Below are 27519 nucleotides of genomic sequence, written 5' to 3' on the forward strand. Positions count from 1 at the left end.
CAAAAGTATTTACATAAACTCCCCAGATATCATCTGTTACAAGTACTATATAAATTGTTGTGATAACAGTTGTCCATAACAGCCATCAGGGAGAATGCTGCAGTCTCCTATCCCAAGGTTTATGAAGTTTTGCTGTCTATTCATTAGCACATTTCAGCATTATGAAAAAGTTTTAATGAACAGGAAGAGTACAACAATTCAAGGTTTTTTTTCTCTTTTACTTCCCTTCCCTTTCCCCTACACCATGACCTATTTATTTCAACAACATACAGATCTACTGAGGACATTAACCTGTTTCCATGTCACAGTAACAGCCCATGTAACCAACATGCTGAGATGCATTAGCTGTTGTTTATTGATCCATTCATAAGTTCATTGTACTGGGAATACAAGCTGGAGGATTATAGAGTCTTTTGCTATCCTCTGCTTTGTGACACACTTTACTGATTAACTATTTTCCAGAATACATTTATTTCCATGTTTTGTGGAAATGCTTACAGAAGATTCCTCCTCTTCAGTCTCCCACGTCTGAATCACTCTTACATATTTTTAGTCCATTCATTATTTTCAAAATTCAAAACATAATAAACCACATACCATTTTTTTAAAAACTAAACCACGTGAATTACATCCACCAAACATTATCTACTACAAATACTGATTTACATTTACCAAGTATGAGAAATAAACAAGCAGATAGGATAAAAAAAAAAAAGAAAAAAGTTATTTTCCCCTTGATTCCCTGCAGGCTTCTCATATGTGAACTGTTCCCACCACACACACAGCATGCAGCATGTACCTCTGTATAAATTTTGGTGAGCCAAACTGTCCCATGAAAAAAGCATTCTAGTCAAGACTAGAAAGTTCTAGGTCACACTAACATGTGACCATTGGTTATTACAGTTCATCCTACCTGCTTCTACCTTTGAACCAGTAGTTATTTACTGCTGACCTGTAAAGCAGATATTCAAGCCCCCTCTTTTGAGCCAGTTTGTGGCACTAAATTGTTTATACCACCTAGAAAGCTTGGCTACATTCTAAAAACAGGTATTGACAATAAACCCACATTCACTGCTTCAATTTATATAGGATGGGAAAGCAGCTGAAGTTTAACTGCCTAAATTGTCAGAGTTATAAAAGACAAAAGGGGAAAATAATTCCAAAAGCCAGACTTCTAGCCTTCAAATTCAAGGCCTGCATGTTTGACACCAAATACACACATCAAATTAATTATGGCAGAATGTAACAAACCAGAGTCTATTGCAAAATAATTAAAAGACTACCAGGGTTCATGTTCTGTCACACTTTTACAGACAACCACAATTCAGTGAAGTCTTATCTGCATTTAAAAATAATAATAAAAAAAGCATAGTTTCAGGTTTGGAGAGATCTGAAAAAGGGAAACCATAAATTGTATCTGAGTTTTAAAAACCCTAATTTCTCCAATTGTCAAAAACCTCAAAGGATTCAGATATTTTGCTTTCAATGACAGAACTGCTGGAAGATGACTGCAGTGCCATCAAAGGAGTGGGTGAAAAAAACCACAAAAAATACACATCCCATCTACTAGAAATTCTACGTAAAAAGGAAAACACTGCCCCAAGAGGGATGCTCTAGCTGATGCTCTCTAGGGGGAGAAAAAAATTGGACCAAGGATACATCAGACAACATAATCACATGCCTTGTTTAACCAGTAACTCGGCAATCATTTTTTTTGTTGCCCACACAAGCATCTGACCAAAATAGGTTTCCTACCAATACGTTTTGAATTCTCAACCTTTTGAAATAAAACCCTCCAAGACCTCAAAAATAACTTATGTTCCTATAAACTACATGAAAATTAATGTTCAGGTAGAGGAAAAAGACCTAATTTGCTCTTATAATGAGGGGAAAGTAGGAAATTCACCTCTTTACATTTGATTTGGCAGCAGATCAATCAGTACAGACACAGCAGGGTCTGTTGAAATGAAGTCAAATGGTATTAAGGATTGGAGAAGAGATAAGGAAATAAAAGGACAATTCAAATACATACAAATGTTAATTTTATTATTTCTGTAGCCCACAGAAACTATGACTTGTAGACAGTAACAACAGCCTTCGAAACTAAGAATTACTGGCCCAAGTATTTACATTTGTTGAACTCCTCCTGCTCAATAGGTTGCCTAGGAATATCTTACTGCAGAATGAATGGGAAAATAGTTTATGAGCCCATCTGGACATTTCAAATACTTTTTGAACCTCTTTTATGAAATTCATGCAAACGGTTTTCCATTACGCTTTTTCACAGCATTAAAGATACTCAATGAAGAAAAAAGTAGAGGAGTAATAAAGATAATACACTCTGAAAAGACTTTCATAGATAAATACCAACTTGGATACGACATGCAGAAGCTGGTGGGATGACTCAGCTCCTAATGATATTTTATTTAAGTTCACTTTCTTAGCAGTAGCCTGATGTTATTAATAACTCCCAGTAGGCTACTTAGAGTCATAGATTAATTTTCTTATTAATGGCAGCAAAAGGTTCTTCATTAATGGTTTTAGGATAATGCTGGGTTTTGCCATATGGTTGGTTTTGGATGAGGGTTTCTCATGAAAAGCCAGAGAGTGTAAGAAATTGTTACTATATTTAACTGCAGTGTCCTCACACGCACAGCAGACAACTGGAATGGACACTGTCCTAATATTTACAAGTGCAAATGATGCTCAGCATTTACTGCATGCTCTCATGGTCTTGTTTAAGATGGACCTTAAACAAGAGAACATATGGATAGATAGAGGATTGGTAATACAATACTGAGCTTTTCACCTCTAGGTCATTGGTTCAATTCTAAACTGGTCAGTAATGAAGGCAAGCTATTGTCATCTGACAGCCCTGGCCTTTGCAAATTGATTTGTCAGGCTCAGTCCTGTTCTCATCAAACTCAAAATTCAAAATGACAATTTGCATTTCTGAAAACAATCCCAGCAACATAACGAAAAGAAACCAAAGAACAAACAGAAGCAATATTTTCCTCCTCAGGTACCCTTTCCAGACCAGAGACTCTGGAGAGTGCCAGAACAGTGAAAATTCTGTGGATAAAGGTTACTTCTCACTCTCAGATACCCAATTCAAATTTCCTCTGTACAAGTACTAAGATTTCAGAGGTTTTATTAAGAAAGAAAAAACAGTTAAGAAGAGACACCAGTGCGCAGGTCTTGAAGCTGAAATTTCAGTCCTGCATAAAGATCTCCACAGATACCTTGTTCAAAAGTGTGTTTCTTAAGGTTGAATGTTTTGAAGAAAATGGTCACAGTACTCGGCAAAAGGAATCTCAGATTTACTTTCCATGTTATCATTATGTATTTGTAGCAAAAATGGTTAAACACCACTTGTAGCAGCAACATTGTATTCCATTACTTGCAGACTGCTTTAATTCAGAAATGGACTTATTTACAAGTTATCATGAATGATACTAGAGAAGTTGTATTTTTACAGTATTTCTTCAAAATTGTTACACAGAAAAAGCATGGATTATGCCATAACCATATATAATTTTGTACATGCTTTCATAATTTGAATAAAAATCGTTTTAAGCCTCAAAACCACATCCAGCCCTTTCCTTTGCCTCTTACAAGTTTGGGAGCAATCACAATAAGCACACAGCAGGTACCACAGCTCTCCATTTTACTAAGCAATCACTGTTACAGGAGTGAATTGACACATCAACTTTTAATGCAGTACCTTTAAGATAACTTTACTTCGCAAACTTAGGGCACTAGACAACAAAATCTACTGAAAGGTTTACACTATACTAAATTAAATGTTACTCCTAGTACTTAAGACTACAACAGAATACATACAACTTACAAATCTTGGAAAGTATCAAAAAAGTAAGAGCCTCTTGTCTTCCTTGCAGGTTCCTTGTTTTTTTACTAAGGTGCTGATGAACTGAAGTTTTTCCTTCCTTTTCCAATAACTCCAGATATAAAACACTTACTGTAACTTTAGGAAAGGCACGACAGGTTAACTTCCCAGTTGAATGACTGTACATAAGTTCTGCAAGCTGAGTTACTGAGCTGGTGTATAGTCTATTGCTCTAAAACCAGAATAGCATAGCCGAGTCATACCCTAGTCTGGCCAAATGTCAGCCCCGTGTCCCATAGACAATGGCTGGTGAGATGCACCCAAACCCAGCTTTCCCCAGACCCAGAACAAGAAAACCCCATGCATCAACTGATACAACAGAGAAAGAGCAGAAATGGACCGCACGCTAAACCTGCACATCAGGAGACACAATAAGAGACATACTACATTGTGTCATTTGTCTTAGAAAGTGTCCAGGCAACAACTGAGATGGTTCCTCCCAGCAGTCTCACACAGAGAATAAACCTAGGGAATGGGGCTGCCTATAGATGAATGGAAGAAGGCAAAATGCTAAGGATTGGAGATTGCCTATTACTTGACTTGCAGTTAACAGGACCACTAGAGAGATCCAAGCAAGTCGATCAAAATCCTTTGATGGTCAATAACAAAATTTCATGCTGTTCCTCTCTGCCATCATGCACTGCATGTCTTTTCTAGGGAATGACCTCCAGTGACAGAGTATATGATGGCTTTGGAGTTGTGCCTACAGCCACTACTGACAGAAAATAAAGAAATTCAAAAGCAAACAATAAGTATTTCAGAGAACAAATTAAAATAAACTGTTTGAATAAATCTGTGTGGAACATATGTCAGGAAGCTGAAGGATGTATAAGGTATTCAGAAGGCTGAATGAGAAAAAATGAAAATACTAATAAGCTCTATAGGTATCAACAGGTATGTTAATCATAAGACAGTTTTGTTGGTTCAGAATTTAGGTAAGCAGATTTTTTTAAAAAAACAACAAAACAAACAATAGCTGTGACTTTTTATTATTATTCTTTCATCCTCTTACCTCAGTTTTGGTTTTCTGTTTTTATTTTAATATCATATATTGCAATTTGCACAGTTGGACCAAAAGTGATTCTGGACAACCACAACTGTTCTTTACAAAGCTATGTTTACAGATGTAAGATAGATATGTTTAAAGACGTTTACTCAATGAGTCTGTCAAGGTAACAAACCTCCTGAAGCTGCACAAACTGGGAAATAAACACTTTCTCTTCCATGTACTGACCATGAAAACTCACCTAAGAAGGCTTAAACCCTAATAACATCTCCAAGACTAGACAGAGAAGGATTTAAATTCCCGTTATCCTTTTTAACGAACTTGTGACTACAGTCTCAAAATAGACAACCCAGAATTGAGAGAAGAACTGTCATATTTCTTACCTGCAATGCCTGAAAGAAATGAACTGAAAAGTTTTACAGCTGTCACTAGCATTTTAAAAAACCTTCCAAAATTTCCAAATTCTCTGGGATAACTGTTTGTCTGCAGTGGACAAATCAGGCACACCCTTACTCCTCCCTGCACACCAAGAACATTGTGGCAGAAGACTTCATAGGTGACATTACCAGGCGAGGAGGAAACAAATGAGCAAAAAAAATAATGCTCCTAGTTAATCCAGTCTGAATGATATGCAGCATGCTTGATGAGATATAGTTTTAATTAGAATAGAATAGAACTCAGAGAGTATCCTATTTAATTAAACTGTCATTATTTCTATCACTTCCTAAATGAGAACAGATTTCAACAGGTTGACAAATATTTTTCAGCCCATAATAGCTTTTTCTAATTATTTTAAAAAGTTGACATATTCAAGTCGTGTTACTTCACCAGTGGAGTTCTCAGCACAGCAGTACTTTCCTTCCCTCTCGAAGCAAACACAAGACTATTTACGTTGCTACTGTTTTCCAAAACTGCTACCCAGTGTCAAGCATATTGCAGCCCAAAATCTTTCAGCTGTAATTTTTTTTCAAGTCTGAAAAGGAGCATAAGCTTAGAGTTTTTTCAGTATATACATCTTTCTTTCAAACTGCATGAGAAATACACAACTATTTCCCTCTCTTTTCACATACATCTTTTTTGCCCATAATTAAAACACTCAGAATTTGTTGTGAAATCTGAAAAGGTTTTTTGATTTTTTTTAACACACACGATCAGCCATTACAATACCCACAACAAGTTAATGTAGCTGAAAGACCAGAAAGCCATTGTGCCTGCAAATTTTTGAAAGCAGAGGGTGCATATTGTTATGGTTTACATTTATGGCTGTAATCCTCATCAATGTCCGCTCATAATCCTTCTGCTGAAAGAAAGATTTCAAGCGAAATCCGACTCTAGAAAAGCAAAGAGCTTCTTTCTTTTAAAAGAGAAGGGGGGGGGAAAGCACATGGTTTTTCCTACCTTAGACCAACATAGTAAATTAAAAACCGTGGAGGAGGCTTTTAACCAACAGCAGCTCGCATGAAAGTTTAACTTTTGACGGCAGCTGATCACACCCGCGATATTAACCAAGATAAACGCAACATCCCTTGTTATTTCAAAGACCCCCGCTAATAAAATACCTTTTTAGCCTCTAGCATTCTCTTTTTCTCGTACCTGCTGCCCCTTTTCTCTTCTGCGGGCGTGCAGAGCAGCGGGGCCCTTCTCTCACAGTCCCGCCGGAGGTGGGGCCGGGTTCGGGCCCGCACGGACCCCGCTGCGGCCCGGCCGAGGCGGGCGGGGGCTGCGCCGCTGCACAGAGCGGGGGTCGCCACCCGCGAGGCCCCGGGCACACGGTCAAACAGCCAGTGAACAGCTGGGTGCGGCCGCGGTTTCTCCTGAGGGGACGGGACGGGAGGAGAGGAATCCCAGCACTCCGGGAGCGGTTTCAGCCGCCACCTGTCCCCGCGCACGGGTCCCGCGGGGCGCGCTCGCTCCCCGCTGCCATAGCTACGGCCGGCCGCGCCGCCCGGCTCTCGCGAGAGCCGCCATCTTCCCGCGAGAGCCGCGGGCTGCGCCGGCGGCGGGCGCCACCTCCGGCGAGAGCGCTGAGGGAGCGCGGGGCGGGGCGGGGCGGAGGTGGAGCGGTGCTGCGTGCCGGGAGCGCTGAGGGGAGCGCTGAGGGGAGCGCTGAGGGGAGCGCTGAGGGGAGCGCTGAGGGGAGCGCTGAGGGGAGCGCTGAGGGGAGCGCTGAGGGGAGCGCTGAGGGGAGCGCTGAGGGGAGCGCTGAGGGGAGCGCTGAGGGGAGCGCTGAGGGGAGCGGTGCTCCGCGCCGGGAGCGCTGAGGGGAGCGCTGAGGAGAGCGGTGCTGACTGCTGCGGAGCGGGGGCGGTGGGAGCTGCGAAACGCGGCTGGAGGAAACACACACCTTCGTGTCTAGCAGAAGTTCGCTTGTAGTTCACGTGAGCTGAGTTGACAGGCTAGAGCCAAGACGTGTGTCTGTTCAACGCCATGCTTGCTTCAGGTGGGAATTGGACCATCTCAGGATGAGGGAATATTGAATAAGATCTTCCAGGAATTTGTAGTGTGAGCTCCTGGGTACTAGGCAACATGTAAAATTACTAAAAAAATCATTCCCTGAACTGTGTCAGCTGTACATTGCAGTGTGTAATTTTCCTATCACCAGCGCAGACTGGTAGTAATATTAACTCTGGTGTAATAGTATTCCTGGTGACACCCAAGAAACACTTTTCAAGCCCACTGAAATAAATCGGTGCCTCCCTATGATTTCAGGATCATGCACATAGAGAGAATCTGAGGATAACTGTGGCAATCACCATTTTCATGACCAGTTGGTATCTCAGTGATACCTGGATAAACAACGATATTAATTACTCAGAGTGAAACATGAAAACATAAGGGTTAATACATTTGGTTTTCTGCTCTTTTATTTCCAGTGTTCCCAGCATCTGAGAGACACGGCTTTTGTTACAATTCATAGAGAAGTGCCACTACCTCGTAAGTGTACAGGAAGTTCTTATTTAATTGTTAAGCCCATTTTTACATAAGAAAAGTGAGCTGATGCATAGTGTTCTGCATCTAAAGGATGTACGCCAGAATTTCCAGCTTCTGATAATTCAGGTATCCTGTTAGTGGCATACCAGATGCATAGAGTGTGCCTGGGGGACTGGGACTGTTGTTTGTCTGCCTAGAACAAATCTCTGTGAATATGTGTTTGCAATAGCATTCCTGCTGCTGCTGTTAACATGGCATTTCTAATACCACTAAAAATGAAAAAAGAAGTTTGTGCATTTGGAAGAACATTTGTTTACTTGTGTCATCCCATCCCATTTCAGTCCCCTGCTTTGGGAATCAAACCAACCATAGTGGAAAAAAAAGAGCAAATGAGGAAGGCCTGAAGCCTTTCTTAGGGACCAAAGATAATTAAGAGAAACATTTAGAGAGAGTAGATATAATGAAGCCCTGAATATGTGCTAGCTTCAGGCCCATGAAAGCATGGCTTTTTTTGTAATAGAATATGGAATTAATTGCATGTCTGAGCCAGACACTGTGGGGTTTGACTGAAGCACTCCTCAGTGTAATTGAATTTGTATAGCATCTGTGAGCAGGGGAGGTCTGGTGCCACAAGGCCCATAGGGTGTCCTTAGGCAGGCCAGCAGAAAGTTTCTCATTTGTTTGTCCCTCCTTCCAGGGACCACTTTGTTTTCCCTGCAGTGAACGATGTATGATGGGATTGTTGCTTAAAGCAGGAACTTCTCCCAGTAAGAGCTAGAAGTCCACAGAGTCCTTATTTACCCTTTTGTGTTGAGGGATGTTTTGGAGCACGAGTGCAGCATTGTTTAGTGGCCAGCTTTTTCACTGCTCTTTGTGTCCTCCTTGTATGCTTTTCTTCTTCCTAGCTGCAAATGCAGGAACCCAGAGCAAATCAATGATGTCTTAGCCCAGGAAGAGTTGAGACCTTTGTCAGCCTTCTATAGTACAATTGCACTGTCTCTGTCTGAATTTCCAGAAAAGATTTGTTCCCAGTAAGCCTTGTTACAAGAACTAGGAAGAATAACTATTTTGATTTGGCACCGGAAGAACTTATAACCGTAAATTAATCTCATCTTATGCATTTATTTGTTCACTCTGGATTTTTGAAGGGCAAATGTTTGTTATCATTCTGGCTTGAGCTATACCCAACTTCTGTTCCAATTTTTTAAAAGGGTAGTGATCCCTTGTCTTCAAATTTATTTGTGTTAGTCCTCTCTGAAACTATTTCAGATGATATTTTGTTAAAATGAAAAACAGACTTTTAAAATTAAAACTCTTTGCACAAGACATTTTGCGTATAGTTAATCAAAATATCAAAATAAACACACGAAAAAGAACCCTGCAGGTTTTCTTAAAAATAGTTTGACAATATGCATTAAAGTTTTTGATGTAAATAATGTTTCTAAAAACATAATTGAAAATCGAAGTAAAAGTTTATATTTGAGAATTTGTTTATTAAGCTGACTGAAGTTTAGGTTGCATTTTAAAAGCACTGATTCAGGGTTGTTGATATAGTTCTCTTCCCTTTACTGCATGTGTTAATTAAGACAAAATATATTTGAGCACGCACTTGCACTCCTTAAAGCTTCATGTAAGTTGTACTGCAAGCAGAAGACGATTGTCAGAGAGATAACACTTAGTGTGTTAAATACATAGAGAGCAAGAACACAAAGGCACTGCTAATTAATTGCATTAACTGAAGAGACTTCTACTAGTAGATATATTATTATAATTAACATTATTAATAATGTTTCAAATGCCACATACTCTCAATTCACAAAACTTGTAGAGTTCCGCAAAAATGTGTGCAATCTTACTTCTGTGTCTGCCTGCAAGTTCTTCTTGATTATCTGTGGCCCTGGTCAGGCATATCTGCAAGACAGGATAGGCAACTTGTCTAAATTAGTTTATAATCTGCAATTTGGCCATAGATGAGATTGCATATAATTGTCTTAATGTGCTGTGAGCCAGCAGGATGGCTTGCAAACTTCTAATATTGACTCAAGAGAGATTCTTACATGTGCTGCTAGTGGGCAGCAGTGGCCCCTGTAAATTGCCAGGCATGTTAACAGCAGCTTGTTGTGCCACGGGGCAGTCCTTTGGAAGTAGGACGTTTTCCAGATGATCAGACCTGTAGCAGTCTTCTGTGGAAGAGAACACATACTTGCAGACAAGCTAGCTAGGGAAAAAAACCTCGGTGCGGTGAATGTTCAAGCCTTGTGCCACAAAACTGTGCTTCCCATGGAGGGATGGCCACGTGCAGACCTCTGCTCCATACAGAAATACCATATTCAGGCTCTAAGCTGTCTGGTGCCTGCCATCTTGTAACAGGAAAAGTGAATACATTTTATATATTCATAGTATAATTTAAAAAAAAAGAGTCAAAAAGACAAAGCACATATTCTCTTAACAACCTGAAACGCTGCCTGATTTTATTTCAGAGAGAGTAACTCTGATGAAAAAACCATCTCCTCTAAATGATCTGTCAATGATCTGTCAAACTGATCCCTTTGATTGGGGAATACAGTGCAGTCAAATGGAAGGTTTTCTGCACGATGCAGAGAAGCATGCTAACTGTGCTACTACTTGTCAAGTATTTATGCTATCAGCTATAACTTCAGGCAGCGTTTTAAAACATCTGAGACCATATTTCTGGATAATATTGCTGATATTTTTTAAAAATGCTTTTCTTTTACATTAAAATGTGGATGCTATTTTCAATATATTTTTAGCATGGCTTGGGTTCTTTATCATATAATTTGTCTTCATGAGAACAACATTTCAAAGCTTGGAAACTATAAAATAATATTCCTGGAAATGACAGTGTAAATAACTAAAAATGTGAGAGCATTTTGTTTTGAATGAAAGACATGAATGTCACAAAATTTTTTAAATGTCACTCTGTTTTTCAAGGGTCAACCCCTCCCTATTAAATGGATTTTTACCTGTTATTCCATGGAGTATATGCTTAATAACCTGTATATCCTATACAGAGGAACTTTTCAGAGTTGAAAAGTAGCTTTTGCTCAATAATTTCTTCTTTTTTATCTTTAACTATGAAGATTCTGCTTAAAAGCAGATGACTGACTTTCCATTCTATAGTTTCTACTATGTGGGAGAAAATCCACTGTAATTAAATCTAATAAAAATCCTCTAATTCCCAATATAAACAATTCTCTGACATAGACAATGCCCCTGAGTCTACATCACAGTCAAAGGAAAACAAAGAACAGGAGCTGTTTCTTACTTCCTTTTAAATATTTGATCATTATGGACAAACTTCTTCCCTGATTAAGAGTAGCTGAAAGCCTTACTCAAAGTAATTATTTTTGAGACAGAATTTGGATTACTGATTTTTCTCTCATTTGTTACGTTACTTTGCATAATGACTAAACTAGCATGTAATTTAGGCTGTGTAAACAAGACAATGGTTGTCTGAATTGTTCTACAACAACATATAATATATTTCTCATTTTGTACTAGAAACAAGTGCACATAAATCCTGTTTGACAGGATTTGAGATTGAAAGTGCACTGCCAAAAGAAGAGCTCTGTGTGCCTTATTAAGCAAATGTACCAAAACTGAGGAAACCGCTTACAAGTACGAATTATAGCAATAATTACAGCAGTATTAATAATGATTTGCAGTGATCCAGTATTAATTCCAAGGACACTGCAAATTCTATCCGCATTTAGAGTTTTGGTTAATGGAGTGTGTTGCCAAAACCCCTTATCCAACAGTATATTGTGAACGGGAGAGCTCTGGGTACATGCCCAGCCCTTTAGCTCCCTGTGGGGTCATGCTGCTTCCCTTGTACCTGGGAGCTTTGAGACTCCGCCGCCAGAGAGCACTGTGCTATTTCTGCATGGATTCCTTACCTGTCCCTTCGTGTTTAAGGACCTATTTTATTCAGTCTTTTTTTTTCTATGATACAGTAGAACTCAAGTGGTTGTTGTGATTCTACTGGATTTCCCGAACATTTTTCTGTCGTCCAGGTGTGTCCACACACCCTGTGTGCAGCCCTTCCTTGACCTCACTAACCTCATCTGGGACCTTCACCCCTCTTGTGGCCCAGACATCTCTTTTAAGCTCAGACCCAGTCCTGGGGTCCTGTGTGAGAGTGATGTTGTAGAGGTGCTGGCCTGCACTCTTGTCTCCTGGGTGGACTTGGGACCTGTGATGTGACTGTCTGGGGCAGCCCCTCCTCAGAGCAGCCAGTCCTCTCTGCACCTTGACATTCCTTAACTGGCCCATGACCTGGAATATCTGCCACTGAAAATAGGCTGTGATGTATGGCTACCAAACTATCTTCTTTCTGCTATTCCTGACATATTTACTAAGAAAGCATACTGTATTTCACTTAAAAAAATTGTAAATCTGTATTGCAGTAGGCTAAAATCTGTGTCAGAAAAGGGGAGGCAATAAATGGCTTATTTAGTTGGAGAATATTTTGCTTAATGTCACCTTGTTTTCTCTGAAATTTCCTCTGACCTTCTGAATTTTTGAACTGGAAAAGAAATCCATCCTCCTTAATTACAATGCCATTAAAAAGCTAGATTAATTTAAAATATTGGAAAACAGCAACCTTATCTCCAAACAGAGTTCAAACAGAGCTTTTTCATTTTTGTTGAAATGTTCTTCAGATCAAAACACCACCTTAATATTTTTAAGTTTAGTCACAGAACTAAGTTATGGATACTTAATAATTTAATAGGGTATATAATAAGTGTTCTCCAGTCATTGCAACAGAAAGGTTAGGAAACTACTCATTAACTTTAGATATCTCAGAGTAGCCCTGTCAGTAGCCTAATAGAGGTGTGTAATAAAGCCAACCACATAAATATCCCAACAGAATAAAAATCAAATACATGGCTGCAGGAATTTCTAGACAAGGAGAAAAACTCCTAAATTAAAAGTACTTCAGTGGAAGCTGTCCCCATGAACAAGCTGTTCAGCCCTGCTTACAGGAGGAAATGTTGAGGCACCAGAACAGAATTCCAAACCAGTTTCCAAGCAGGAGATCTTTAGTGGTTTTCCACAGCACCTGCCTTTCTTCCTATTTGTGTGGCATTGCTGAAACTGCTGCAAGAAATGGAGTAGACTTTGATGGTGTGTATTTGAATAAGTAATGCACTGTAGTAGGTGTCAAATTAGCTCTGTTATTAAAACATTTGTTTTCTTGCTCTGTAACTATTGGCAAGCCATCTTACTTGGGTGTGCCTCTGTTGCTTCCCAACCGACTAACTTTATGATCTCTATTAAAAAAAAAAAAAGAAAAATAAAAAGAAAAAAAGAAACAACCTAAAAACTGCTTAAGCTGTTACCTTGCTTATTCTATGGAACACTGGGGAATCTCAAGTGACAGTGAAATGCTTTAAGCTGTTTGTTTTGCTTGACAGGCTGACTTGCTATTTCATCTCTGATGCTGTTCTAATTTCCTCTTAAAGTCATCATTCTTCCCCAGCACTTTGGCATTATTTTTCCAAGCCACCTGGATGTATATAAATCATATGACCATCCCCACCAGTCCCTGGTCTTTCTTCCCAGGCTAATAGCATCATTGTGAAATTGAAACTTTTGTTACTGCTAATCCCCAAATTCTTTCAGTAGCAGTTTTTAAGGAGAAAACACAAAAGCTGTTTTTCATCTTCGTGTTTTATTTTTTGTTAATATATGACAAAACAGGTTTATTATCAATCAGACAGGCAGCGTGTAGCATTGCTAAACATAAAAACACTTCCTTAGTCTTGACCTCTTATGTGCTGGTGAATAAAAAGCTCCTTTTCCTCAAACTGTGTCTGATTTAGATTAACAATACAGTGAAGAGAAGTTTAGAACCTGCTAGGGACTTGTCGTGGCTACAGGCAAAGGAAAGGAAGAGCTAACAGAACTAGAGTTGCACTTTTCTGCTCTTTACTATCAACTTGCAAATAGAACAGGCTGAGAAAAAAAGGAAGGTCTTGGCAGTGGGGATTTACAGCTCTTCTGTTTCACCACTTATTGGCACATTGACTGCAGTCTGGTACTCTGAGAGATCTCCTGAAGGCATCCAAGGTATTGGGGTTCTGTTGAAGGAGGGTCTTTTGCTGAAATTTTGATTATATATCATGAGAGATTCTGGGAGCAAAGGGCAGATATCAAACTGAGGCACTTTGAAGGTCATCCGTTTGGCTGCTTTTTCATAGCCCCCGTAAGGCATGGCAGTCCTGGCATAGTGGAATACATGGAGTTAGCAAAAGAGCATAGGTAAACAACAGGATTTACAAAATAAATAGTCAAAGTTAGCAAGATTCTAAATTTTGCTACCGTTGCAGTTGACTGGCCAACAAATCCTTCACGAGAACATAGATGTATCCATTGCCTATGTACTAAAAATTATGTAAACACACACATATGCTGCTGTGCACTTCCTTCACCCTTGTTGCATCAATCTCCATCAAACCATACACCTTTCACACCTATTAGTCTTCTGTACACATAGCAGGCAGAGGCTGCATTACTGCAGAAATGAGTGGGATCTGGGTTTGTCCTTGGTACTGAAGTCCTGAGGCTACGGAGGTGGGTGGCAAACTTGTATAGAGAGGTCAACAAAAAATAAAATTGCTGCTTCCCTAGAAATATTTGTAACACTTTAAGTGCTTATCAGAAACAGCAGCAACATCCTGATTTGTATATGAAGTGCTGTGAAGTATATGGCTGCTGATCATAAGTTTTTTTCCTGACCTCTTGAACTGCATAGGGTTGCAGTAAAAAACAGTGGCAAGCTTCATCTTCTGGTCAAATGGGGAGAGAAAGAAAGGCAAATAGGATTCAAGTTCTCTTATCCAACTGCATAGGTTTTCTGTGCTTAATCTGAATTAAAATCTCTAGCTCTTAATGTATTTTGTCTTTGTAGTCTTCCAATCATCCACCAGACACTGTGCTAAGCAAAATGACATGCAATTAAAACTTCTTTACAGTGCACAAGACAGGAGGGCTATGGTCAGCATTATTGTGTTTTCTCTTCTAAATGAGCTGCATTGAATATCTAAGAAGACTTACCGGTTAAAAGACTTGTAATGGGGGAAATCAGCTTTGGGGCTGTATGACAGTAAGTCCATGGAGAACTGACTTTTGTCTTCAGGACTGATACCCATCGCTCGTTCCCAAGGGGAAATATAAGTTTTAAATATAGTAACTTTTTTGCCTCCTGACTTTCCATCTGTAAACAGAGGAAGGTAAAGCAGTCTAGTTAGATGGCACTCTATTGTGCTTCTGTATTCTGCTCAAATAAAGTTGAGGCACCAGCTTTGTTTCCCGATTCTGTAACTCTTACAACAATACAAGCTTTTATGGTTAGATGTCTGTTTTAAAAAGATGATCATAAACCACTTCTTCCTTGTCCACAAAAGCAGACAGTACCATAGTCCAAGAGCCACTCATCCAGAAATTTACATTAAAGTATATATTTGAAAGCTAGGTTTTCATTCTTCTTTTTGTTTGCTCATATAGAAAGAACCAAGGTCCTCACCTCATCATCTCTTCCACTAATGGGGGGAACCTTTATGTGAGGAAAGATGCTATATAGTTCCTAATTTACTTTTTTTTCTGTCATAGTAGACCTGACATGGCATGTTCTTTGTGATTACATGAACAGATATTCATCTTTTTACCCTTTTGAACTGGGATATTAGGGACAAGTCTGTCTCAATCACCTCAGTATGGCTAAAAGCAGTTTGCAAATATTATGTGGTATCTCACTGGGAGTTAAAATCCTATCAGTGACTACAGCTGCACTTTGTTGTAAAGTCAGACACTTGATTGCTAGAAATTTTAGATTAGCTTCCAGCTGCTCCATTAAACAAATGAGTTTAGACAAGGGATTTTGTTCTTTTGTTCTGCATTTCCCTTCCCTTCCCTTCCCTTCCCTTCCCTTCCCTTCCCTTCCCTTCCCTTCCCTTCCCTTCCCTTCCCTTCCCTTCCCTTCCCTTCCCTTCCCTTCCCTTCCCTTCCCTTCCCTTCCCTTCCCTTCCCTTCCCTTCCCTTCCCTTCCCTTCCCTTCCCTTCCCTTCCCTTCCCTTCCCTTCCCTTCCCTTCCCTTCCCTTCCCCCAGCTGTGTATAATACTACTACTACTACTTTCTAGTAAGAGCGTAAGTTTTGTATTGATATGTAGCACACATAATATTTTCATCCTTCATAAACCTTAAAACTCCTGAGCAATGACATCTGCTTAGCTTGATTAGGGCAGATGAGAATAATAGGGTTAATGGAGGGAGACATTCTGGTGCTTTCAGGTGCTACATTTTGTGTAGAAAACAAATCCTTATGAAGCAGGTGGCAAAGAATGAACACCGTTATCTGAATCTTTCTTTATCACACCTCCTTTATTTGTCTTGCTTATTTCAAACCATGCTAAGTCTTGGGGTTTCCTGCTTTCAGAAAACTGCAGACATTTACAAAAATCTCATTTTCATGAAAAAAAAATCAAAACAACTATTCCTGTCTTTCTTTGTGAAGTATTTAAACTAAGCAGTTTACCAGCAGATTGCTGGGGTTGAAACATAAAAGCAGCTGGGATCTGTCTCTGCAGAGAAAGCTATAGGAATATATTAATCCTCCTTTTCCCTGCACGCAGGATAACAATGAAGAAAAATCTCCTATAAGAAGACTATAAGAGTCTATACAGATTTCTTTTTCACAGGAAATGTAAAAACTGATTTTGATATAAAATGCATATTACTCCAGAATGTAAATGAAAAAACTTGGACTTTACAAGTCATTCATGTGGTTACTAAAGACAGTTATTCCTGGTTCCCAAGCAAATTTGATTTCTTTCTAAAAACCTATAGGGACTGTTAAAGTTATGATTTCATCTGCTGATTCTTATACCAGGTATTTGTTTCTAGAGACTTCTGGCGAAACTAAACAGATAACAAAGTCAGGCAAAGATTATATTGAATTAAAGCTACTTTTACTCATAAAGATATTGCCTCAGTGGCCCGGTGGTTGTTAACAGATAACTTTTAGAAATATTGCTGTTCCTTTCTGAAGATTATCCAAAAAGTGTTCTTTGTTTAGGTAGAAGCTTTGATTTGAAGTCAGGGCTCAGATATTCAAGTCTGATACTCAGATCAGACTTCTGATCTAAAGAGTTAATACCACTCTCTCCAGTAGTGGTCAGTGTGAATTCCTTGAAAGGGAGGAGTGGCACACTGGCATGGCATAGCTGTACTGGCTACTGTTTTATCACCCTCAGGAGCTCAGCAGATAAGTTTCCTGTAACTTCTGTGGTCCAGTCAAGGAAGGTATTTCTGCCTCCTGCCTGTGGCTGAGCAACATAGAAGTATACAAAGAAAATCATCAAGCTAAAAGCAGTTCAGCTTTTCTAGACTTTACACCGAAATTTTGTTTGGAAGAATCCAGGTGTTAGATTAATTTGCTTGTCCTTAAAAAGAGTAGGATAGCTTTAGTTTCTTGTTCTTGCAGAGAGGTACTTACCTTTGTCAGTACCGTCGCCTCCTTCTCCACCGCTTCCAGATGATTTCCCTGCATGCTCCCCTTCACCATCTCTAGCGCCTCCTCTGCTCCCAGGCCTGGGAGGGACCCCGGGATGCTGCTGCGTACTGGAGCCGTGCTGCCCAGCTGGCACTCCTCCTACCATCCGCCCATGGGCATAGCCCTGAGCATCTTCCCCATAACGCCCTCCTGGTGGGATGAACTTCTGGAAGTGATCCTGGGGGAGGAGAAAAGAGTGTGATTGCATCTCTGTTACAGGATGTGGTCTATTCCTGTTTGCAGGGTAGACTCCCAGAATGTGAACTCCTGATTCTCTGTGAGCTGACCCGTTCTGTGTCTCTGTTACAAAGCCAGTGGTAGAACTTCGTGTTATTCCCTTTTTTCAGTATAGCAGCTGATGTGGAACAGCAGAAGTGGCAGTGGAAGCACACACGCCTCACAGTCATTTCATGTGATTAGGGTGTTTTTGTCCTCAACAATGATGACTATGAAATAGTAGAGGAGGAGAAAGGACATTTAGCTTTTGCCAGCGAAGGTAAAAGTGTAAACAGAGATAACATTGGCTAACCTGTGGGAAAGCAAGCTGGACAAGAAAAAGGAAGTGTCAAAGTTAACATAACCCCAGATGGATTACAGTGTGGGAATTATTACCAGCCACCAGAGCAGCAGGGTATCTGTGACAACATAAAAGCCAGGGAGATGTCTGCCTTTTTGTCTGTTTTCCATATATATGAAGGATTTCTTGGGGGAGAGTATTTACATGCTGAGAAAAACTGAAGAGATAGCAGCCTGGGAAAACAGAAAATACTTCCTGGAGACCACAAGGGAGAAATGACAAAAAGAAGAATTTTGTTTGTAGCAGAGTCTGAATTAGCAAACCAAATCTAACCAGCGACAGGGTAAGAAGAAAAAAATTGCATCCACCAGTAAAATTAAGGTGGTTTTATTTTGCAGACCATTCAGTTTGCCTTGTCCAGGCTAGAAGGCACAATCTCTGCACTATTTAGTAAAAGAGTAAACAATCTATGCAGGATTTATAGACCTTGGGGTGTACACTTTGGCACAATATCCTGTTTTTGCAAACAGAAACTTTTATAGATGCTTGTGTGGAACAGAAACTGATGCAGTATGTTCAGAAAAATATTTTACATATTGGTCATAAGTTACATCAATACTTGACTCCTATCAGACTTGAAAAGGTATCTCTTGTGTAGTACAGCCCACACAGCTGTATAATACAAGTAACCTGGGTTATGTATCACATAGTCTTTCCTGTTGGACTAGGAGATTGGGTATTAGATGCACAGAGATGCAACAAATACACATGAATGACATTGAATGAATCTGTGGTTCCTCATGCTGCAATTCTACCTGTATAAATTAATCTCAGGTAGGCTCAGAGATGGCTCTCAAAGGGTTAATGCTTTCTCAGAGCTCTTACACCTAGCACAGTTTAGCAAAAAAGAAGCTTTCCAGGCTGTAAACAGGCTTCCAAGGCCAGCTGTTCAGTCGGCTAAAAATAGTCAAGAAGTGAAAACCCCACAAGGCTCAAGGCAGAATTAGCTAACCCTCTGCTCCCTGTGTCTCCCACAACAGTGTCCAGGATTTCACAGCAGGTCACCAGGCTGCAACCCAGGCAGGCAGCCAGCTGCAGGCTGAAGTGGTAGAGCTGGTGCCCCCAGGGCCTTTAGGGACTGTCTGTCCTTCTCCTAGCTGCAGGGAATTCCCTTTTTAGGAACAGAGGAGATAACGTTCCCGTGAATGTCAGGAAGCACTGAGAGGGGAGAGGATTGTGAGCATTAAGCTGTACACAGGAGCTAACAGGGCAATCTGCTCAATTATGCGTGGCAGCTATGTAGCTGTAAAAAGGCAAACTGCAAAAGGGTATTTTGAGGGCTAGGGGTCAGAATGAGGTTATTTTCAAAATGTTAATATATATGCAAGGGTAATGCTTCTACTGATTTGCTCGCTACTTTCAAAACAGAATTTGCATATGTTTTCCTTCAAGTTTCACCCATGCTGTGTGCCCTTTCTGAAAATTAAATGCTTATTTCTCCTTTCCTGTGGTTACTTACATGCCTCTCCTGCAACAGAAAAAATAGTCACAAAGCATCAGCATAACACGAGCTGTAGTAAAATGGGCTGGTTTGTTTCTGCTCACTGCAGTATTTGACGTGACATGGGAGGGGCATCATTGTCATCTGGTGTTATTTTAGATTTCAGAAATTATCACTAAGTAGGAATGAAGGTTCTCTGAAACAGAAGGTCTCTATCAGGAAACCCACTCCTAAATCTTATTTAGCTGCAAATTAAATTAGTTTGATTTGCCTTAAGCTAATCCATGATTCTTCATGGGCCTGCTGAGAAAACATCTGATCTGCTACAAGTAGGCAACTCCATTCAGATAGGAAAGACATGTTTTCCATGCAGCACCCCAATCTACTCACCTGCTAGAACAAAAATATAATTTTCTTTCATTTTGGCCACTGCAGTTGTTTATCTTAGCTCAAATTAACATGAGGGAAAGGGAAATTAATCTTTTTGAGAGATTTTTCAAGGCAGTGGAGCTCAGAAATGACAGCCTCAGGCAGGAGTCTCAACATAGTTAAAGCTGCATGGGTACAGCTTTGTTTCCAGTACTTAGAGCACTCCTCTGGTCAGAATTTTAGAGTGGAGTTTTAGAGTTTTGGAGCTCACAGTTGAGGAGAATACATATCTTGGGCCACTGCTAACACCATGTGGAGCTTTTACGTATATGCATATTCACACCATAAAACCAGCCTCTCAATTAGTATTGATTGACCATGTTGGTGGGAGTTCCAGGAGAGAAGTCCAGGAATATCAATTAAGATGGCTGACAGCCTTCTTCTGCTGGGTCTGGGGACAGATCACATGGCTCCTCCTGTCTGTGCATTGTTGGAGGTAGTGAGTATTATCAGTCCCTGGGCATCCCTAAATCCACTCTAATAAGAGAACACTTGTTTCAAGTTGATGTGATGGGTCCCCTGGGCTGGCTAAACAAATTTGGCTCATGTCTTTGAAATCTTTAGTGGTAGCAAGTGGCAGCTCCCGCAGACTGAGTGCTTAGATGGACAAATTCTGAATTCTCTAGAGCATGTGCCTAATAAAAACTAGATAATGAAAGATGATCCAACTAATGGAGCTGAGATCTCTATGTATCTCAAGGCCCTGACGTCACTGCAGGCAGTCCCCAGGAGAGACACTGTGTGCTCCCCTTCAGCTCTTTGCTGTGCCCTAAAGAAAATGATTGAGGCCACCAAATGTGTTTCTATTTCCACCTCCTGATAAAGAGCTCCCCAAATGTTTGATGCCTATGTAGTTACTAACACTTCTGAAGTTACTGGACTGTGCTGTCTCCGTGGCAGCCACTCAAATGCTCCTTAATGGTGGGATGGGAGATTTAAAATTCAGACACTTGGAGAGTTTCATAGAGTGCCTGCTGTTTTTATCAAAGCGTGGGCCTCAGTCCTTCATATGGAATTGCATAGCCTTAAACCTATGACTCACTTTTTAAGAAAGGATGAAAATAAGAACCTGTTGAAACATCTTACACTGTTTTTTTAATAAAACTTGTTACCCCAAGAGGCACAGCAAGTTGAGCTCCTGCTTTCTATTTCCAGGTCCATTTCTGACTTTCTGTTTAATCTTAGGCAAAATATTTTTTTGCCTCTGTGCCTGAATTTAACAATCTAAATAACAGGAATTTTTATCTAATGCTACCCAGAATTAGATATATCTTATTTGTATATTTTATATAATCTTTGCCACATTTTCTTTGTGGATGAAAGAAATTGTGTTTCAGAATTTTGGTCCAGAGTTTTCTCACAGTGTTCATACAAATTGCTGCGGAAAATAAAAGGCTCTCTTTTTTTCTGTTACAGTGCTTTTTCCACACCAGTTACTTCTTGAATAAGAATGCATCAGACTGCATGTTCAGACTGACACAGCTTTGGGTGTAGTGGAACCTCTAGGTCTTCTGCACCAATCCAGCTCCAGTGCAGCAAGGCTTATTTTGTTCGAGAAGTTACAATCTCACCTGGCTTGCTCCACTTAGGTAATAACCTGAGACTTGTATCATAGACTGCAGTTATCCTGTAATGTTTGTTCAAGGGGTTTAACATTCCATGAAGAACAGAACTCCTAGGAAAAAAATTATCTTCCTAACATTTCCCGTTTAATTTTACCTCCACTGATCTTGATTGGCATTCATCTAAGTACATTAAGGGACATACAGTGTCATCAGTGCATGCTCCTGCAATAAACCAAGCAGCTGCATGATAACATCTTTGTTTCCCCATGGTTGTTTTCCTTCAGCCACAGTGTCATGCCTGGATATTTATCATGTAAGATCTCTGAGGCAGGGTGGTTGTGACTTCTGTCTGCTGTGAAGCATCATTTTGCTTTATAACATAATCACTTCAATTTTCTTCCTTCGAATTCTGCCTGCTCTGAGTTCTTGTCCAGCATCAAAAAGAGTACTGAGTAACTCCTGCCATTATCCAGAAGAGCAGTAATCCAATTCTTTTGACTTCTTAGATTTTTTTTCACAGTTATCATCAGCTTAAAAGAGTCCTCTTGACCTGAAGTCCAGCAGAAATTGCCAACACATTTCAGTTTGTTTTCATACAGGCTTTACCATGATTGGTAGCTGCATATATTTTAACTTATGGATGAGTGTAAGAAATCACCAAGGTGAGGATTTTGGATGTGTGTCAGTGTGGTTTTTGAGGTACTACTTCTCATAATTGTCTATTTAGATATTGGTTATTTCACCTTCCTAATTGTTTAAGATCTGATAATAAAACATAAAAAGGGGGGGGGGGGGGGGGGGAAGGAAGGTCTCCTACATGTAAAATCAAGCCACAGGTTTTGACTACCAGAAGGACTATATTTAGGGATTCTCACAGGAAGAAAGAGTAATGGCAACATCCAAGACACATAACTGTGGCTTTGTTTTCAGTTTTCCCTTAATGCCTGGCAGCGAGGTGTTGGAGAGCTTCCACTTGATGAGAGCAAGGTCTTACACTGAGGTTCAAAAGCAGAGGTGGGATCTCAAAAGGAGTTAGGGCACTAATGAGTGAGGCTGGAGGGCTGAGAAATATTGTTTCACATGATCTCAATATGTTTGATGCCTAATAGATTTAGCATTATGAAGGAAAGGTCTGTTAACTTCTGATCTATTAACTGCTGATCAGTGAAGTGGTATTTAGCAGATCCAAAGACATGACTGAGACCCTGTCTGTGATTTTGGGTGACTCATTAATCCACCCTATGGTTCAGTTTCACTGTTAAAAAATTAATGTAGCGATTTCCCTCATTCTCTAGTTGGCCAGATGATACAGTAATAGAGCACATAGCAAGACAGGATTTCATCATGGTCTTTAGTCGGTACTAAATTACACCTTGCAGATCCACAATGAAGTTGAAAATATCCTCTGAGACATGGAGAGAATCACAGTTCCTGTGGGTGGTACAGCCTGGGGTGAGGAGAAGAAATCCTACATCTGGTTTACTAGACAGGGTTCAGAAGAACCCAGCTTTTCCAGCACAGCACCAAACAAGGAGGATGTTGCCCAAATTCTCCCTGTTTGGCAGGATATGGGTGTCAAACTCACCTCCCCCAAAACCTTCCCCTTGTACTGTATATTTGCAAGCAGACAGAGTCACAATATTGAAAACAGCTCCTCAGTACGTAGTGCATTTCTTTTTTCTCATGTTGGGAATGGTCAGTCCTTTTGACTGGGGGTTTAGTTACCATTTGCCTTTAACTGGATGGGTAGAGTTGCAGCAGTGACAGAGAGAGTGACAGGTTTTCACTTTTGCATGGAGCTATCTGACATTCATGTACACACAATATATATGTTTCCTCTGCTACAAGTAAGGACAGTGATCTGATTGTCCAGTATGGATTTTTGGCTGGAGGAAAAGGAGGAGGAGAGAAGCAGAAGGGTGGGTCAATCACACATGACTGCTGAGATCTTCTCCCTTCTGTGGAAGGTTTATGGCTACAGCACAGGCTATTCTAGAGCCCCTTATAAGGTTTGGATTTATTTTTAATGACCTTTCTCTTTGTGTGTTTTTACATTACATTATCTTGCTGGTGAACTTCTTTGGTGGGAAAGAAACAATCCATACTCCATCCCAGCCCTGTCTTGCCCTGCTTTCTTAAGTGTGTGCTGAGAATATTTTAAGACAAGACAGTTAAGAAATCTATGATATAAAAGTAGAAAAGACATCACCAGCTTCAAATTCCTGCTCTGTCCCACCGCATAAGACACAAGAACTTCTTTGGGATGGGGAGCAAAGGACATGAAAGTTAATTGGGTTGGGCAAGTAACTGGGTGTAGCAGTAGGACTTCTTACTCTGCCCTTATCTTCTTCACACAGTTATCTTTTGTTTAAGATATCTTTTCTGCATATGCCTTTGAGGAGATAGAGGAGCAAGAAAGGAAAAATAAAAGAAATCTAATCAGATACTGCAATCAAAAAGGCTTTTTGATGAAAGTTATTTGGTGCTAAGGTCAGGCAGTTTGGAAGATAAGAGGCTACAGATCTGTTGTCTTTACCTGCTCAAGAGCTCTCCGAGACAATGACTCAGTTGCTGCGATTGCTCAGCTTTTCTTAATGCTCTGCTGCAGCAAAGCTGCTCACTGGTGCTGCCTGCGGTGGTGAGAAAAGTTACCCGCAAAGGCAGTGGATGCAACCAGCGCGCACATGGAGCAGCCAGAGAACGGTAACAATTCTGGTTTGATCTTGCTAAACTGTCCCCAAGCGAGGGCTGCAGAGCAGACCGAAGTCTTCCTGCACTGACCAACAGAGTTCTGTTGTCTCTACCATGGATATGGAGGGAAGACCTGTAAGTGGATCACGGAGGATTTTAAGCAGAATGCTTGGTGCTGTTTGGAGACCATGACATGGTTCTCCTACAACAAAGCCATAAAGAAAATCCTAGGCTTTTTAGAGTATTTTCTAATTCCCACCTACATTTCTCCATGGCACAGGATCTTAACAGTCATGCTAAAAGGTCCTGGGAGAAGATGTGCTCTTAAAAAAGAGGGACAGATTCACTAAAGGGTATGGAGTGAAAGTCAGGCACAAAAGTAGGAAAAGCAGCTTACAAGAGAGAAGTAATTGTCATCAGCCTGACTATCATTTGTAATCTTAGTCATGGAGTGACGGTGCATGTCTAGTGTTGAGTCAGTTTGTCGCAACTTATTTGTTTACGATTGTTCTGATTGGACATTCTTTAGTGACGCCCTCAAATTTTTGAGACCTTTCACTTTAGCCTTTTTATTCCATCCATTTATTATTTTCCCTGTCCTCATGGCAGGAGATTCTCACATATGAACTGGGTCCTCATATGTTTTAGAAGCTCTTAGATTGCAGCATGCATTTCTCTAGGATATTCATCTAGAATATGGAGTCTGAAGTTCAACATACCATTAATTCTCACATTCTTTCTGGGATATAATTCACTGAATAAATGAGCTACCTAAAGCACAAAGAGATGAAGAAACTGCCCAAAGTTTAACATCACAAGATATGCTTGCTATATCTCTGATCTGTCATCCTTCATCTGTAATCTTACTGTTGTAATTTTGATTTTTTTTTAGGCATCTTTCCACATTCTGATTTTTAAGTTGTCATTGTTAGAAGTGAACCATAGATATTTTCTTATTACTGCTTTTGAAAACATCAGAGTGCTAAAAGATAGTGTGTTTTTGTTTGGCAAAATATTTTCTTCATCTTAACTTTTAATGTTTTGCTTGAGTTTCCTTGGACTAGAAAGTAGATGCCATAAAGGGATAAAATGTCACCAAACCAAATTTGAAGAACAGAGGATGAGGTGGTACCTCAAAATGCATATGCACCTTAAACATTTTCTATTTGTTTGGTTGAATTCTGATAATCATGTCAATAGAGAGTTTCATTTGTAAAAGTTTAGGTGTCTTCAAAAGACTTTACACCTGCAACCAGCTGTAGAAAGAAGTTTAAATAACAGTACTAACACCGGGGAAAGGGAAAAGAAAATTAAGTCTGTATTTACGTACCATATCTGAAAGGAAAATGTTTTAGAAGAAAACAAACTGGGCTTTAGCAAATTAAGTGAAAATATTTCAGAGTCAGGTTAGAGGTTTCACTTGTGGAGCTCGCAGATATTAGCAGAGGACTCTGTCCAGCAGAAAGCATAAAAGTATCCTAGACTAAAAATAGAACTGCATCTACTGGAGCTGAAGTCAGATCTGGATGGATCATTGCCATCATGCAAAGAAGAAATGGAATGGGTACAAAACCAATTAACCCTGCCCCAAGGTCTGAACACCTGCCAAGCATGCAGCCTTCCTTCATCACTCAGAACTGAATTTTGTCATGCTTCTGTATGTGTGATACCAAATATTTCCCAGAGGAAACTAATGCTGCTGCCAAAAGGAAATAAAATTTGTGTATTTATGTAATTTTCTTTTCTTCCTTCACTTCTTCCTTCCCTCCCTAGCCCCTGCCCACACACATTAAAACAGAAGAGAGCTTGAGCGCACGCCATTCCTGTTTTTCCTGAGTGTATGGAGTAGCATTTTAGTCTTAATCTTCAACTTACCACAGAATTGTCGGTGAAGGCATCAGGGTTATTCTCATAAATGAACTTCTCCACTCTCAGCTGACGCAATTTGAACATCTTGGATCCTTTGTTAGTGAGGAGAGAAAGCTCTTCTAGCATCACATCTCTGGGGATGCTGATCTTCTTCCCCAGGTTCAACTTGGACACCTCTTGTGGCATAGCTATAAAACATATACAGAGGGGCACTTTAGGAAGTACTCTGGTCCATGTCTTTTGTCTGTTGCTTCCTAGCAACAGTAGTGACTTCAAAGCACACAAATTATCTTCTAAATTAAGATTTTAGGAAATTATCTATGCACCAAGTTTTTACATTGATGACACTTTGGATATAGATGTTTGGGATTTACTCTGGATTGCAATCAAAGCAAATCCACAGAGAGAAGTTGCATATGGGTGGAGCTAGATTGGTGTCTCCCACTTCTGAAGCATCTCAGTCAGTGCAGCAGGATTTCTTGTTACTGCCTCAAATGACTACTTTATCAAACCTCTAAATCCTGCCTCATGCTGTCAAAAGTAAAGAAAAGGTAAGGACATCATAGTTATTTAAAAGTTACCCTATGCAATACATACATACTCTGTAGAAAGAAAAATGTTCCAGGTTATATTCTTCCTGCTCTATTAACTTCTCTAAGAGATTTTTTTCTTTTTCAGCTAATGAATGCTGGAATCAAAGAAACTCTCTCAGACAGAGAGAAAACAAGTATGAGACAAAGGTTATAAGAGAAAGACCAACATAGAATATATCTAGACACTGCAGTATGGACACCTGTAAAAGATCATGTTTTCTGTCTATTTGCATCCAAATCAATGCTGCAGGAGAATACAAGTTTACAGAGTGCAATCTAGGTCGACTTTTGACCTGAGTGTGTGCAATGTTTTTCAGCTGAAAGATAGAAAATGTGACATGGTTGAAGGCTGGGCTCCAGTAAAATTTGTGGCTCTGCCTCCTGGTATGTTCACTGCATGTCTTGCTTTGGGAGTTCAGTCAGACAAGGTGTGAAATTTTAAAGGCCGAAATTCAGGTTGAAATCCAAACAATTCTTACATGTGCAGTTTTGCATATCTTACCTTCATGTGTCAGCTTCCCAATGAGTTTAGTGGACTTTTTCCTTTTAACAGGAGCAGGAGTCCCTGCAAGGGGCATTCCCACAAAGAGTTCTCTGCTTTGCTCTAAACACACAAGGAAATGGAGAATGAAACACCAGAAATGTATTTCTTGCCTCTCTTTTAGTTGCCATCAACAGGTAAAAGATACACAGCCTTCATTTCACACACAGGTTCTTTTCTATCCCTTCCCCATGATGGAGCTAATGGAAAGTATCATCCCATACAGGATGTCATCAGCAGGTCATTCTGGAGTTCTCTGGAGACTCAGCATTCTGACAAAATACGGTACCAGATCCCAGCAGAAGCACTGCCAAGGTGCCATATGGCACTGTCATCCAAAAGAGGCAATTTAATTGCAGCAAGGCAGTCTCCCAGAGTCCACATGTGCTGTAAG

The 27519-nt window shown here is 40.1% G+C and overlaps 1 protein-coding gene across 1 annotated transcript; it reads right to left on the reverse strand.

Moving 5' to 3' along the window:
• Window positions 1–13857: 13857 nt before the first annotated feature.
• On the reverse strand, window positions 13858–27162 carry MYOZ1 (myozenin 1). The gene is made up of 5 exons (XM_062496586.1): window positions 27087–27162; window positions 25998–26179; window positions 17363–17597; window positions 14925–15084; window positions 13858–14089 (listed from the first exon to the last, which is right to left on the reverse strand). Exons 1-5 carry the CDS (start codon window positions 27160–27162, stop codon window positions 13858–13860), a joined length of 885 nt encoding a protein of 294 aa, XP_062352570.1.
• Window positions 27163–27519: the final 357 nt, after the last annotated feature.

The sequence above is a fragment of the Cinclus cinclus genome, chromosome 7, assembly GCF_963662255.1.
Source record: "Cinclus cinclus chromosome 7, bCinCin1.1, whole genome shotgun sequence".
NCBI classification, from domain to species: Eukaryota; Metazoa; Chordata; class Aves; order Passeriformes; family Cinclidae; genus Cinclus; species Cinclus cinclus.

Excerpts from the sequence above, each read along its gene's own strand:
- MYOZ1 (XM_062496586.1), bottom strand. The coding sequence starts at position 27,162 with ATGCCCCTTGCAGGGACTCCTGCTCCTGTTAAAAGGAAAAAGTCCACT. Across the intron at positions 17,598-25,997 it reads CCTTCACCGACAATTCTGTG|GATCACTTCCAGAAGTTCAT; the intron begins GTAAGTTGAAGA and ends CTCCTCCCCCAG. Across the intron at positions 15,085-17,362 it reads AGGCGACGGTACTGACAAAG|ATGGAAAGTCAGGAGGCAAA; the intron begins GTAAGTACCTCT and ends CTCTGTTTACAG.